At 33.6% G+C, this 15,496-nt stretch overlaps 1 protein-coding gene across 1 annotated transcript in view; it reads left to right on the top strand.

Moving 5' to 3' along the window:
• The window catches only part of LOC118195464 (uncharacterized), a 210,775-nt gene that overhangs the window by 184,324 nt on the left and 10,955 nt on the right, over positions 1 to 15,496 (top strand). The window contains exons 12-17 of the mRNA XM_085807142.1: positions 7,019 to 7,104; positions 7,197 to 7,297; positions 8,529 to 8,599; positions 8,701 to 8,808; positions 12,488 to 12,558; positions 15,045 to 15,165. Coding sequence (XP_085663268.1) covers positions 7,019 to 7,104; positions 7,197 to 7,297; positions 8,529 to 8,599; positions 8,701 to 8,808; positions 12,488 to 12,558; positions 15,045 to 15,165 — 558 coding nt within the window. The remainder of the gene's footprint in view (positions 1 to 7,018; positions 7,105 to 7,196; positions 7,298 to 8,528; positions 8,600 to 8,700; positions 8,809 to 12,487; positions 12,559 to 15,044; positions 15,166 to 15,496) is intronic.

Genomic DNA, 15,496 nt, shown 5'->3' with positions numbered 1-15,496 from the left:
GAAAATACAGAAGATGATTTATATCTCAGTCGTTGAAAAAATAGCTGCATACGAAGCAGCAGTTTGGGCAAAACCAATGTCTACCTGTAAACTGTAAAAACTACAAAAATTTTCAAGACTTTTTTGTTCTCAATTACACCAGGGGATAGAGGATAACATCGAAGGCTGCATTGTGCCAGATTGTTCAAATTTACCCTTCTTTCCACAGCAGCTGAAAAAAAGTATAGGAAAGCCTTAAGTAAGAATTGACCCCCCCCCTCAATTCAAAGCTGGATACTACTCAACTCCCTGAGTGACATCCTGCAGTGAAGAACAATATAACTCTCTGCGTCAACAAATAGCCGTTCATAAACAAATTTCCACAAATTTACACGAATGGCTCTGGCCTGGAATGTGGGAAAAGATTTGTGCCAGCCAGTTCACATAAGAGCCAAAGTTTCACTTAAATATAGAAAATAGTTCATTCCAAACTCCAATTGCAATAACAGAATGGGTTCTGTGATTCACGGATACACAACTCCTTTAAAATCTCTTATATTTTTACAGATATCTGTCAAGCAGGCAATAGCCTCGCGAACGAATAAATTCCCAATAATCCAGGAAATCTTCAACACTGCCTCTAACATAACCAACCAACATTTCATAATATCATGGATCAAAGCCGATGTCAGCAACAGGGGCAATTAAGAAGTGGATGCCCTAGCAAAGAATCTGAGGGAATTAATGCAACAAAACTAGCCGCTCCATGGCCAGGCTTCTACGTTAAGATGTAACTCAAAAATACATTCCAGAAAGCATGGCAACATTGGTAAGATTCCGCCGTAAAGGACAGGCGCCCATAAGACCAGTATCCAAGAATAAACTCCACTTCAAACTTCATAAGCAGACAAATAATATGATCGATCTCGGACATGGTTCTTTCCCCATGCATTCTTACAAGAGGAATCTCTCACTTTCAGATATATTCCTAGATTTAGAGAAAATAATCAAACCACTTGAAATCAAGCACAGTCTCCATCCAAATAGTCTGAAGCGCCTAAATACACCAGAAAGTCAACGAACCAATATGAGTAAACTACAACTGTTCCGAAATATCTCAACAATAACCAAAGTATATAATACAATATTTCTAAATAAACTGTAAAACACGCATTAACCCATTGTTAAAATGCGTAATTTGCTGATTCTAAGCTCAACTTTAGCATAAATGCACTCGCAATGAGACTGGCACGAAAGTATGCATTAAAAAGGAATTCGGAGCATATGGTATCTCTAAGCAAGGTAAGGTGAACATGCAATCATATCGTACGCAGTTTAAATCCTCCACTAGCCCAAACAGGCAAACGTATAACTTAAGCAACAGTGTAGTGTATTCCTGTTGTAGCCATTGTGTGTATATAATCTATAATGTATAATTCGAGCATCATATTCCAACTACTGTATTTATAAAATGTATAATTTCAACATCAATGTAATCCTGTTATAACAAACGAATGTATACACATCATAAGTGATCAAAATGCATGTCCATATTTAGACAGTAGGGTAACACAGTTGTATCAGTAGTGTGCATATAATAAATACTTCAAACATCAGTGTATTATAACCATTGTGTATATACACTGCGTAAGTGAACAAAATGCATAAACTGTCAAATGTTCAATAACCGAACGCAGATTCACAAATTACCTGCTCCATCGGTTTAAAAAATGTCAATATTTAAGTAATAATGAAATCATATGGTAACCATTATGTGTAAATAATATGAATTAAGTTTTAACTACTAAGTGCATATCAAATATATGTGAACAAATTGTATCAATTTTTATCTATATTAAATTATGTTCAAAATCGTAAAATATCCAATGACCTATATGCAACTGCAGACAGCAAATGTTCAATCTGATCAAGTTTACAACGTTGCAGTTTGAATAATGTAACAGCTACGTAATCATTGAACATAACTGCTGTAACATAAACGTTTCAATAATACCGTAGGTCTGGGCATACGGCGGGACAACCAGTGGCACCGCCGGCAGTGGCAGAGCCTGCGATGTCGGTCGCACTAGACAGCAGTAGCACCTCAGCACTAGAACGGCACTATGGACTCCAGGAAGACGTTAATCTGTATAGTTAGTGTAAGGGTATTTACTTACTTAACTCAGGGTAAATAAGTTAACCCTGCACTTATACCTCACTTAACCTATACCGGCTGGTTGGCCATTCGAATAAGATAGTATGCAAGTAGGAAAATAAAAAGGGGATTCAAAAAATAACTTACAGCTCTCGTCACCACCCGCCAGAATTGGGAAAAAAGGATGGTGGGTGCACAGGATAACTCTATGCCCACGTCATTGTATGGAAACAATGTCATTATTATAGTTGTAAGAAGGGTATCGAGCACAAGAATATAATGGTGCATTCTTCCGAAGTTAAAAGGCAAGAACAGTACGATTTTGGGGAGGGAGAGCAAAGCATCTTAATTGGGCGGGATTCTTTATGAAATTATGGAGGTGAAGCAAAGATTGCCATACCCAGTCATAATTATAATCAAATTGGGACAGCAGTTCGGACATGGCTGTATGGACTTAATTGATACAATCGATAAGGAAAACCTTAAATCTCGATCACAGATGAAACTGTGCAGAAATCTAATAAAATGGTTTACAGCGATCGTAAAGTGACAGTCTCAGAAACTGAGGGTGAGTTCGAGTCTAACAGGCAACCATTTTCAAACGATGAAAGAGTGCAAACAAGGATTTTACGATGGTTCTGTGACGAAGGAAAAGAATTTTATCCGCAGAGAATTTAATAATTGGTTGAAAGTTCAGACAAATGCTCACAGAGACTGTGTTATTATGATAAAAAGAGTGTGATATATGCCTGTCACGCTGAATCTCAGGATGCCGCTGAATAAATTTTCTTGAAATAAAATAATCAAGTTTAACCTATTTTTTTAACTCCCTACATATACATATACTGTCACGAAATGCAAAATTGTGGTGAGATAGTTTCCCTACAAAGTGGGTATAGGGTTGCCAAAGTTGGCGTGAAGTCGCTTATTTGGCGACAAATTTGGCGATATGCCATAGACGGATGGAGAACATTCTGGAGCAAATTGTTACCGGTAGGCCCAGAATGTTCTCGAAGGCAGACCAAAGCTATATAAACCCTTCCTGTACGTAGAGTAGGGATGCATCGCGAGAGCGTATCGTCAGTCTATCGAGAGTGCATCGTCGAGATTTCTTTTGAGTGTGTTGAGCTCCGAGAGCGATCGACCGAGTCGGGAGCTGTACTTTAGTGTTTTGCCGTGAAACAATCTCAGCCATTACAGCCTGATAGCCTGAAGGCTGTGAGCGTGTTTGTCGTAGTTTTTCGACGGCTGTAAATGTGACTCTGGAACTGTCCTGAGTAATATTGGCTAAATAAATTGTGTTTTGATTGTTCGTCAATTGTTGTCGTCAATCACTCGAAATCCACGAATCCGTAGAACGCAACAATATATATATATATATATATGAGAAAAAATTATTTCTACTTAAAATAAATAATGGTATTTTAACTTAATAAGAATATTTCACTTTATTAATAACATCCCAGTTAAGCAAAAGATAGCATTCTACTTTGATTTCAGTAATAATATAGCCTGGCATTAACTCGTCACTCAGAGTGAAATTCTCTTATTGTCTTCTTTAAAATTAATGATTTCACTGTACATTGACGTAATTCGATATACAATGGTATCATTTTCTGCCCCTTATTCTGAACTATTACTAATATTTAATGGGATTTTCTACTCACCATACCCCCTTAAGGGCTTATTTACTTAACGGTATTATGAGGGACGCTCAGATATAAACAGGAATGCATCAACTAAACATTATTTATTAAATACAATGAACGGACTTACAACCTATTTTTCTGTGCAGTTCCTGGGCGCTGGAACCAGCGCCCAGGAAGTTTCTTATACCAGAAGAATAAAAGTATTTTAACTGCACATTCAATCCATTATTGTGTATGGTGTCATTATTCTTCACATTAGACTTGACCTTTTTTCCCATCTAAAAATTTCTAATTTATGTTGATCTTTAACTAAAGATTCGACATCGCCAATACTTATATTAAATTCCATAGCGATTTGCCTCATGGTGATTCGCCGATCGACTCGAATTAGGGCATCAGTTGCAGCTAGCTTGTCTTCATCGGTTGAGTTTCTTGGCTTACAAGCATGAGGTTCTATTTCAGTTCTCTTCAGGCCTTCCTTACATATTCTACATATTCTTAGATTACATATTCTTAGACTAGGAGAAGGACTCATCTTCAAACTGATTTTTATATCTCGCATAAATCTTAGACTGAAAGAACCATTCCTTAATCCAAACACTAGTGAATTCACTGTGAAACACTGCTGCGAACTTCCTCCTCTTACATGTTGATTACAATTAAAAGATGTGATGGAAAGAGAAATTAACCCTTTTATTGACACATTCAAATCTGTATGTATTTGTCCAATGAATCATTATTATGTTCAATTCCTTGCAAGAAGAGTTTGATAATTACTGTTTATATTCGTTAGTTCCCCCATATAATATTTTTACACTACGATGGCACTGCTCGATTTATGTCAAGATCCACGTCGGAAACAATTGACAAAAGAAATAAGGCGTATATATTGCCTCAATGACCAGTAACGATTGAGGAAAAAAATATAGTTCACGTGTTGTGTCATCATTTTTTAATGGTCGTAAGAAGTTTCCATATCTGTTATACTATCTAACAACGAATAATTGAGAATCATAAAGGATTCCATAAAGTACATCGGGTATTAACAGTGTTATGCACTGTCATTCAGAAAAGAAAAATTGTTGAAACTATTAGCTATAGTCTTAGTTGAGTAACGCACTGTAGTACAGAGGCCCATTACAAGCCGAATGAGTAAGACCGCTGAACTCTGATATAGTTAAATCTAGGTTTCAATTGCAGGAAACGAACTGACTGCATGCGGCATGGCTTTTCCCATTGTAACCAAGACATTCCTCTGTTAGGCAAATAGCCGTTGAGTGCTTTGCCTTAATCAATCAATCAAGTAGCTAACTGAAGTACAGAAGAATACTAGGCTGGTCGGATTTGGCAGATTCTGAAAAGAAAACAGACTCTGGTAAACTCCTGGTCGCCACTGACTAATGAGGTCTTCCGCGATACTGTTTCCGCTTACATGTTTTTATCTGTCGCTTCTTATGTTTATCTGTTATCTTTGCTACACTAAAACAGACTTTTAATTTAATTTGTGAATTTCAAATTGTATTTAAACTATAATCTCTTTATGTCCTAAATCATTATTTTTAATAAATACTTGATGCGGGGTGTGCATGGGACTGCACGATGTACGATAATAGATGAACTCTAGATCCTTTGGAAAGCTTCATTTGCTCATTTCCTCAACCCTTTTCTTGTAAATTCCTATAAAACGTTTAAATTTTTTTAATAGTTAGTATGGGAAGACATTACCAATTGACCATGGTGCATCGCTGGTGTCCCCCCTTTTACCTGTACCTGTTTTCGCATGCAACTAGTGACGGTAGCAAAAAATCACGCCTCCTAATGTTATTCTCTCGAATTTTTAACGTCGCTTAAATCTTTTTTTCTTACTTCTCAAAAGAATCAACTATTAAAACAATATTTAATATTTGTAATAGATAGACAGTTCGTCACTGACCGGTTGGGCAGCCCAGTCTTATTGAGTTATAAGTAAAATATGTATTACATTAAACTAAAATAAAATAAGGCGAAATAATATTTGCAGAAATAATCTTCCTGATTATTTTTGTGTTTTACATATATGCAGGGTGATCTGTATTAGCGTGGTAATCCCAAGATAACTAAGACAATATCATCTTTAAGGATTATCCTAGATGACGTGAAAGTTTGTAAGAAAGTTTTTAGGTAAAAAACATTTAAGGATGAAATTCTTTCTTAATTATCCAAAAAAGATTGTTTATATTTTTGACAGGTTTTTGAAAAGTAAGTCATTTTGGAACGTCCAGGAATTGAAATAATAGTCAACCACAATCATAAAAAAGATTAATTATTAGACTATATGTAGATTAGTCTAATAGTTATTATATATAATAATTACTATATTATAGTCTAATAGTTATTATATTATATATAATTATTATATTATAAGGTAAATAAGAATTATTATTAGACTGATAGTCTAACAAAGTTACATTTCCCGTTGACTGTTTTCCTTAGCTTAGTGAAAAGGCTATTTCTCCCGCCTTCCTAGCGTGCCTTCATGGTATAGTGGTTCTGTACGCTGGGCCGGGATTCCAGAGGTCCGTGGTTCGATTCCCGGCGAAGGCGTTTGCTCATTTTTCATCTTGCCTGCTTCTAAAAATACCTAATGTCTCTACAGTGGTGCCCGAACTAAAAGGGAGTTGGATGATGATTTCTTGGAGATTGGGTCCCCTAAAAATTCCCAGTCGCCCTTTAAAAGAGGGGGTATATAAGGAATTTCTCCCGCCTTTCTAGCGTGTCTTCGTGGTGTAGTGGTTCTGAACGCTGGGCCGGTATTCGAGGTATTCCAGAGGTCCGTGGTTCAATTCCCAGCGAAGGCGATTGCTCTTTTTTCATCTCTCATGCCTCCAAAATACCTAATGTCTCTACAAGGTTATGAAAATATTTCTTCGTCATCCACTTCCTTTTCTAAATACTTTAAATTATGTATTTCACATGCGTAATATCAATGGATAACAGATATTTCCTTTTTAAATTATTTGGGATAAACGAATCTATAAATGATATAAAATAAGAAGAAAAAGAACTTAAAAAATTATTTCAAATCAAGGAAACTAAATTTTGTAAATACGTGAAAAGGAAATGATCAATTACCATATAATTACTGACATTAATTCATTATGCAGATGTGTTTAAATGCAATAAAAACAAACTTTTATTAAAAATAATCTACTGTTGAACTTATTTTTCCTTTTAAAATACAATGTATCTCTTTCAGATCGAACTTTTACGAGGTTATAATGGTGACCGAACTAAACTAGGAAACGCTGAAAAGTTCTTGCTGCAGCTGATAGAACTGCCAAAGTAAGCTATTTTTTAATTGAATATTTCCATTTCTAGATGCTACAATCTGATTTATTTTTAATAATCTTTTGTCTCTACTCAATCAATTTCAGTTATAAACTCCGTTGTGAAGGAATGTTACTCAAAGAGGAGTTTGCTTCAAATATGGCTTTCTTGGAACCAGCTATTGAAAATATAATTTCCGCAGTTGAAGGTGAATATTTCTTTTAGATGATGGTTTTAAATATCTTCTTCAAGGTATTAAGACTCAAATGTCTTCAAGCAGTAAAGTTGTTAGATTATTAAATTAGTATTCAACTTTTTAGGCAAATATGTTGCAGATCTTGGTTACTGGCTTGCCAGTATTTGCATACTATTGCTCCTATCTCGGATGCATTTCTCAGTAGCATACTAGTAAGTAAGCCAGCTTCAGTAGGCTGCTTACATCTATATTAAGGTTGAATTTAACTGTCCTACTGAAAACATCATTTTAGTTTTCTTGAGACTGCTTGCATATTTTTTGTTTTTGGAGAAAGAACCTTTTATTGGTTAAATAAAATTTAGGAAAAGTTTTTAAAAATTTTACAGAAAAAAATAGCATTTGCGAAGAAGTGAAAGTACTAATTAACTTACAAGATTTAGTGACGCTTTTACGAAAAATCATTACGATATTAAATTGCAATGTTTGAAATGATATCCTGGTAGAAATTTCGGAATATCATCAAATTTTCACATGTAGAAAATGAAAATCTTTAAATTCTGTATTTGTGTAATTAATTTCTCTGATGCCGCCCTACAAAGTATATTACATAGTAATAAATAAATGAGAAAAAAGGGTGAACTCGGAAACAAACATACATCTAATTAATTTCGTTTTCGAATGTCCTTGAGTACTTCGTTAAATACGAGATACGTTGTTTTCTTTTCTAGTACATCAAAAAAAGGGCATTTACGCTTTTAAGCGTGCGATTTTATTCACATTGGCCTCTTTGAAGAAAACGTTAAGTTCATTTGCAAGGATTTGTTTTCATTAATTCCATGCAATGATACTAGTTAAACTTTTATTGCACAAAATTTAGAAGTGTAAGAATATAGATTTTAATTAATTATAAGTGTAAGCATATCAATAAGTATAATTACAGAAATAAAAAACTGAAAGAATTGTAATTTTTACTAAAAGACCATTATGGGAATGCCTAATTTCAAAGCAAACGTAAATTAATATCTATTATAAGCATGTTTCAAAATCATTCGTAAATAATCATACATATGGTAAGAGCATTATAAATATTGTTAAAAATTTTTTGAGAGATGTAAATAAACTTATGCTTGTATATATTATGCCCATTTAGAACATTTTATTCATTTCATCTGAATAGAAATTTTTTATGATGCAATGAAAGTACCTAATTTAATTTCTGTTCTTTTTCGTTTACTTAAAAAAGAACTTAAGCATTGTCAAGAATTACATGAAGTTCTCTACATGCTTTTGGTTGCTGGTAATTTTCTGAACTCGGTAAGCATTAACGTCATAGTAATCAAAATTTTCTAAGCAATAATTTTGTTTGCAATTAATGTCATTTTATTTTATTTTATTTTATTTTATTTTTTCTTAAGGGTGGTTACGCTGGCGATGCAGCAGGATTCAAGATGATGTCTTTACTGAAAGTCGCTGAAACTAGAGCCAACAAACCAGGAATGAATCTTATTCATTATGTTGCTCAAGTAAGCTTATCAAAGAATTCCCCTTTTTTGCATGAACTTACCAAAATAAAATGGGAGCAACTTACTCTGTTTCCTATGATTCGCAACAACTTAAATATCAAAAACTTATAGCATTGCTGTTGTGTTGTAATTACAGTAGGTGTTAGAGGAAGACAATAGGGTACGAACTTAAAAAAAAAGGATTTATTTCAGTATGTAATCTATTGACTTCGATACTTTCATTGCATCAACATTCAAAAGTCCTTCTCTAGCGCATTTTTATGGCACCTAAACAAAACATTGAAATGAGGGTCAACTTATAACAAAAGAAAAAAATTAATTCCTTGTATCCAGAGAAAAGTATTTAATCCTTTCTCTCTGGTAAGAAGAATTAATTCTTTCACATGAAATTCTTCTCTTAGCTGCATGGGGTTTAGAATATTTAGCATTTAAAAATTAAATTAAGTTATTTTTCAGGGGGATATAAATAAAGTCATTTTCTAAAGTAACGGAATCTTTAATAATAAAGTACAGCAAATTCAGTACAATAAAAAAAGTACTGAAATATAAAATCTTCCAGAAATTTCCTTTTAAATTCCTGTCTTATAGAAATTCTTCATGATGAAAAAAAAATTGCAACTTATTTATATGAATAAAATGTTAATAAGTATTAGAACACTGGAAGAAAATCGAGTGATTCTTTTAAATACGTACAGATAGGAAAAATGTATTATTTTGTTGAGAAAAAATTAATTGTTGATGTATTTGTAGATAACAATTACATAATTATTTAACATACATAACAAGCATTTATACATAACAAGAAGCTTGATAAGGTGGGTTTGAACATGCCCAGAATAAAAAAACTGCGGAGGACTACGAATTCGGTTACTGCAACTAAAATCATAAAACTTTTGCAGTATAGACAAGAATAGACTTCGTACTCCTCCTTTCCGAGTTATGGATTCAAAACTGGCCCGTAACTTAGAATTTTTTGTTTATGATTTCTCATATTCACAGTTATAATAAATAACTAAAATCTAGATTCACGTGTGATGTATAAATGAGGTAAATGGGCTGAATTGCTTTAATTTCAAGCTACCTCAATGCAAATATTGTGGCAAAGAGTCTTATTTTCAAGGATGCAAGAGATTTCAAAAATTTGGAATTATATTAACAATTAAGCAGCAATTTCAAGAAAAGTCAATATTAGGAGAAAAATATTTAGATGTGAAAATATCGTCGAAAGAAATAAAGCAATTTTTAAGTTGAGAGCATATAGTGTTAATTATCTTTGAAAGTAGTTGCTCATGAACTTACCTCTAAGAAGATGAACGTGTAGAAACCTCGTGAACAGATAAGCGAATAATCACTTGTTTGGGAACAGAGACGTAAAACTCAAGAAGGGTTAATTATCCTTTATTACACAAAATAAGAGTGTACAGTCGGTCCTTTCTCAAGAGCGTACGGCAAAGCCTCCACTTCGGCTTGAACTCAAAATAATAAGAAATAAAACTTAACTAAAAGACATAGCCGAGGCTATCAAATTTCTACCTAGTTGACCCCTAAATATCGAATAAACTGGCGAAGCTATCAAGAGCCTGTAATACGGCCGAGCGTAGTAACAGCTTAGAGAGCCGTAGACAAAAGGCAAGCGCGCGCTAGTCAGAATCTCTGGCTCTCTAATGAAGTCAGTGGAACTTCGACTTAAATACCGCTCTTACTCATTTGCATTAACCGAGATTCTAAAAATACATTCTGGTAGGAAATTGTAAGATGAATTTAGGAAGGATAGGAAAGTAGCTTTAACTAAAGATAACTGTTAAAAACTTCGGATAAACGGTAAACCTTACAAATCTACAGTTCATTTTGATATTTAATCCACTATTCATTTGTAAAATGCTGATTAAAAGCTTCATTCAAACTAGCGCCTGCTGTAAAGTACCATACGTTGTCCCGACAGTGCTATCACAACCTGAGACGTCGTACTGTCGGATTTGCATCCACTGCCCACATTAAAGGAGGGTTAGTTTTTATTTATTTTCCTAATTTATTACAGGCGTTAATTTTATTGCTTTATTTAAAGTTACTTTCTTGAATGTTGTGAATGAAAAAGCACATAAGTTTCATGTAACACTTGAGTGATCTCCATGGAATCCCAGTATTCCGTGGAACACAATTTAAGAAGCATTGTACAAAATTAATTGGTGCTTCTTGAGTAATGATTTTTTTCGTAAATTTTCTATGGACAGAAATTTCATTTCTGTTAACTAAAGAAGCTTTCAGAAAATACGAATATCTTCTAATTGCGAATTTCTAAACTTTTCTGTGACATTCATTTATTTTATTGTTATTATTAAGTTATTTTATTAATAATATTTTATTATTAGCACCTTAGTTCATATTATGAACCCTCCAAAATTCAATTTTATTTTTCTTGTGGATCCCCTCAAATCTTCTATGTACCCCTATATGGACCCCGGTTGGAATACGCTACTGTAGTAGCAAGGAATACTGTAAGAAGGTGACTAGTATTGCACTTCGAAATTTGTTAACGAGGCTATCACTCATCTCCTAATATCGGCAGAGCTGTCTGAGTTGATGCCGATCTTTATTACCTGGAGAGTGTTCGAGTAGAAAATGCTGTCTTCTTTCTTAGCGCCAATGTCCTCTGCACTTTTTGTAAACAGACAGACAGTATCCAAATCCTGAATTTATGCCGAGCCGTGTACAGCTATCTGACTTGTAGTGACAATATGATGAACAACTAGTTGGATCTTCTATCTCACCTAGTTGTTCTGCAAGGCCATTCTAATGGCTGGCGTATATACTGATGGAATTTTTCAGCCGATTGGACTGCGTATGTTATCAAGGTATCCAAACGACGTTTATGAACAAGCCAACGCTTGCCATATATTAATTACCAAGCATGGTGGGCAGCAGCTTCAAAAATTTAATACCCTTCTATGGCCTTCCAGAGGATAGGTGACTAGCGACTTATCCCCAGTAGACTTCTGGGGCATGCCAGAAAGGCAAATTCAGCCTTCTCAGAATGCATTGCATTAGCTAAGTAATGCTCGCGTAATTTGTAGTAGAAATTTTCACAGCGAGGCTTATATAGCTTAATTTCAGATGTCAAACAACAAAAATCAGCGTTATATTTACAAAATTTTCACAAAATTTACAAAATTGAATTAGTATTTATTCGGCGTGTTATTGTGTCTTAATTATAGCTTAATTTACCTAAATAACTTAGCTGTATCGAATAACGGCTTGCATGGCTGCCAGAGGAGGTTCTTTCACTAGCTAAAATGTAATCTTATTGTTAATAAAAGTTTTTCCCCCCTTCAAAATTTACATATCTCCTCAAATGATTCATATATGCCAAACTCATGCTATTGCGGCTTTATTTTTGATAAATGCACATACTTACACACACATATATATAGATATATTCACACACACATATATGTATCCATAGACACTCACTCACACAAACGCGTTTTTTATTTGCAATAACGTGTATTTCTACTGACATTTTGAGCCCTATAAACTGCAAATTTGTTAAAACTTTCTAGCTGAGATATTTTCCAATTAAATGTGAAGATAATGAATGGCTAGACATTTCAGTGAGTTTTTGCAAATGTACGTCATTTTTAGATTTCCTGTTATTTTAAATATATGTATTTTTATGCACTAGGAAGCTGAAAAGAAATTTCCGAACTTGCTCGAATTTCCTGACTTTTTGTCTAATTTGGAAGAAGCATCAAAGTAAAGTAGTTCTTTTTTAGCATTTTTATATATATATTCATTTATCTATAAATGCTTGATTTTTATGTAATGCTGCACTGGGATTTCTTAACTTTAAGGCGCTTAAAATTTCGTTCTTTGAATAGTATAAAAAATGCTCATTTATAATCAAGAAACCTGCAAATTATCTATGATAATCCAACGGAGAAAAAGTTTATAACTTTTCTGAATTCTTAATGTTATATTTTGATTAACGAGTTTTGATTTTTTTAATTTTATACTAAAGGCCTTAGTTTTTTTTGTGTGTGTCGGGGGGTAATCCTGTCTGTTCCATTATAATCCTTTTTATTAATATATTTCTAAGCTTATTATTTTAAGCTAACCAGTTATTATAATTTGGATCTATACTTTAACTTCTCCTTTCGGTATTCCTAATCAGAATGCAAATACGATAGCCAGTACTTAAACTTAGGTTTCTGTATTTTAAGACAGACTACGCGGGCACCCTACATTTAGTTCCTGCCAGCTCTAACAGTTATAATTATTTGCCTTTGCGTTATATCGCTGTCGACACTTTGATTTTAACGCTCCGGTAGAATTACTGAGCCAGCTTTGAGTAATATTTAACTGCATAGTCTTTGACTACTGTTCCACATTTAACTTGAATTTGATTGTTCTTTTAGTTGCATCAGCACGAGCTGTGGCTGTTATTGTTAGCACAACAAAGTGTGTTTATGTTCTGAATTCTGTTTAAAAATAAAAAGGTTATTTTAAACCTTCTCACGATTTTGTAGTTAATTCAGACATAGAGATAATTCGCTTTACGTCTGTTGGGCATTCTAGACTAAATACCAGGCTCAGATCAAGTAAAACCACACATGTTTAAGACTTTCATTTTCGTTTTCTGTTTTAAAATTTACTTTTTAAATAGGATTAGGCTTTTTATATGAAAAACCAGCCGAACTTTTTAAATAAAGTACAAAATTGTTAAAAATTAAGACTTTTATCAATAAAATGTTAGCTTTAGTCAACAGATAGATTTCAGCAAATATGTGTTTAATTGCACTTGGATTACCCTTGTATGCATTTGTGTTAATCACAATTTTCATGGCTTCAGAATCATATTTTATAGTGTTCTTTTCATCGTCTTCTTGAGTTTGAAAAACAATGGCATGAGTCTCTTGCGGCCTTCTTGTGTTTAAAATAATCGCATGAGGATAAATCTCGCGATAAGATGAGTACTGTATAACGTAAACTTTTCTGAAAAAAAATTGTGCAATGCGATGATTTTGTTAGGTGGAATATTGTCATACAATACGTATCAGCTTTCGAACTCTAAATACTCTGGCTTAATGCATAATTATTCTTTATCGCTGATAATTTAATTCAAATAGGGGCATCATAGTATCATCCATACAATATTGCCTTGTAATAGTTTCATCTGCTGGAACGACTTCATGATAAATTATTGCAAAGGAGTCATTTATCGTGAAATAATGCGAGTAATAAATTCATATTACTTTCATCCACGTCTTTTGCAAACGTAAAATACTTTTGTTTTGGACGACTGCAGCGATTTCCTTGATACGCTCTGACACTTAATTTCCAACTCATACTTAAAATTTTATGCCTCAGCATGAGTGACAATAAAATCTAAAGCCTTCGATGCTCCAGTTTTATTAATGTTTTTATAGGATTCGACGAGTGTCTTCTGTTGGCTTGTGGACTTCAACTTCTTTGTCAATATGACCCTTTCGAATTGATAGCAATAATCTCTTAGATTTTATTCTGTTATTTTGACAGTAGTCGCAGTTTTCAGACAGCCGCCCTTCATAATGACTTCTGTTCTGTTTCTAAAATGCATATAGCACCTGAAAACTTGCATAGTGATCAGTTCCATAAACTGTACGTTAAATGCAACTATTTTTCCTTAAGTTTTACTAAGTTTGCTTAGCTGTATTCTGATTTCGTAATAAAATGCCATTCAGAAAACGCATTCTGGCCTTCGTTTTCCAAAAAATATTTATCTTATGTTTCTCGCTAAGTTTTAATATCAATAGCAATAGTATTTATTTAAATATTGGTGCTTTGTACATCATAGGGTGCTTCTAATTTCAAAGGAAAAAATTGAATTTCTTTTTAGAAGCAGCGCGTGTGTTGAGAATAGAATGTTCTTCCATGCATTTTATGTGCAATTACATCTGGCTAATTTAAAACATATAAAATTTTTGGTTTCTCTTAGATAAAGTGTAACGTATACCAAAAAAACAACTTCAAACTTCTTTTTGTGTGGGTGGGGGGGAGACTGTGCATTTAATTCAAATAGGGGCTTTTTATTTTGTCCCATTTTTGTAAAATATGAATAGCTTTTACATATAAAGCTATAAAAAGTATTTAAATAATAATTCCTTAAATGTTGGTAATTTGCTATTTAATACCTCTAATCTTTAGTCAGGTAAGTAATTTAGTAAGCATTAAATGAAAATTTATATTTTCTTTTCTCTTAGACTTTCCATTGACAATTTAAAAACAGAAATAGCAAACTTGAGTAGCAAAGTATCTAAAATTTCTCAGCAAGTGTCTTTGGCTGGGGAAGATGTTAAAATGCAAATGGAAGAATTTCTGCAGGTAAGAACATTTTCTCAGCAAATTTTTCCGACCTACTGTGTTTCCCCTTCTATCCATTACAAAGTAAAATCGAAATGTTTTGAGATTTTATACAGGGTGTTTCAGCACAGAGGTTAAAAGCTTTCAGGAGAGATAGCGTACGCCTACACGATGGTATACGAGTACACCTACACGATGGATAAAATAGCAATGCATGGTTGGAACGCTTTCCTAGAGCGGTTCTAACAACACAAAACGTAAGAATGGAAGGATACGAACAGGGTGACAAAGCATATTTATTATGTTTAGTACAGAAGAAACTAAGAAATAAGAAAAAAAACTGACAATGATC

Source organism: Stegodyphus dumicola, chromosome X1 (assembly GCF_044657685.1).
Source record: "Stegodyphus dumicola isolate Sdum_Otavi_A_Nest chromosome X1, ASM4465768v1".
NCBI classification, from domain to species: Eukaryota; Metazoa; Arthropoda; class Arachnida; order Araneae; family Eresidae; genus Stegodyphus; species Stegodyphus dumicola.
The sequence above is the reverse complement of the archived record's forward strand: the minus strand, read 5'-3'. Positions and strand labels throughout refer to the sequence as shown.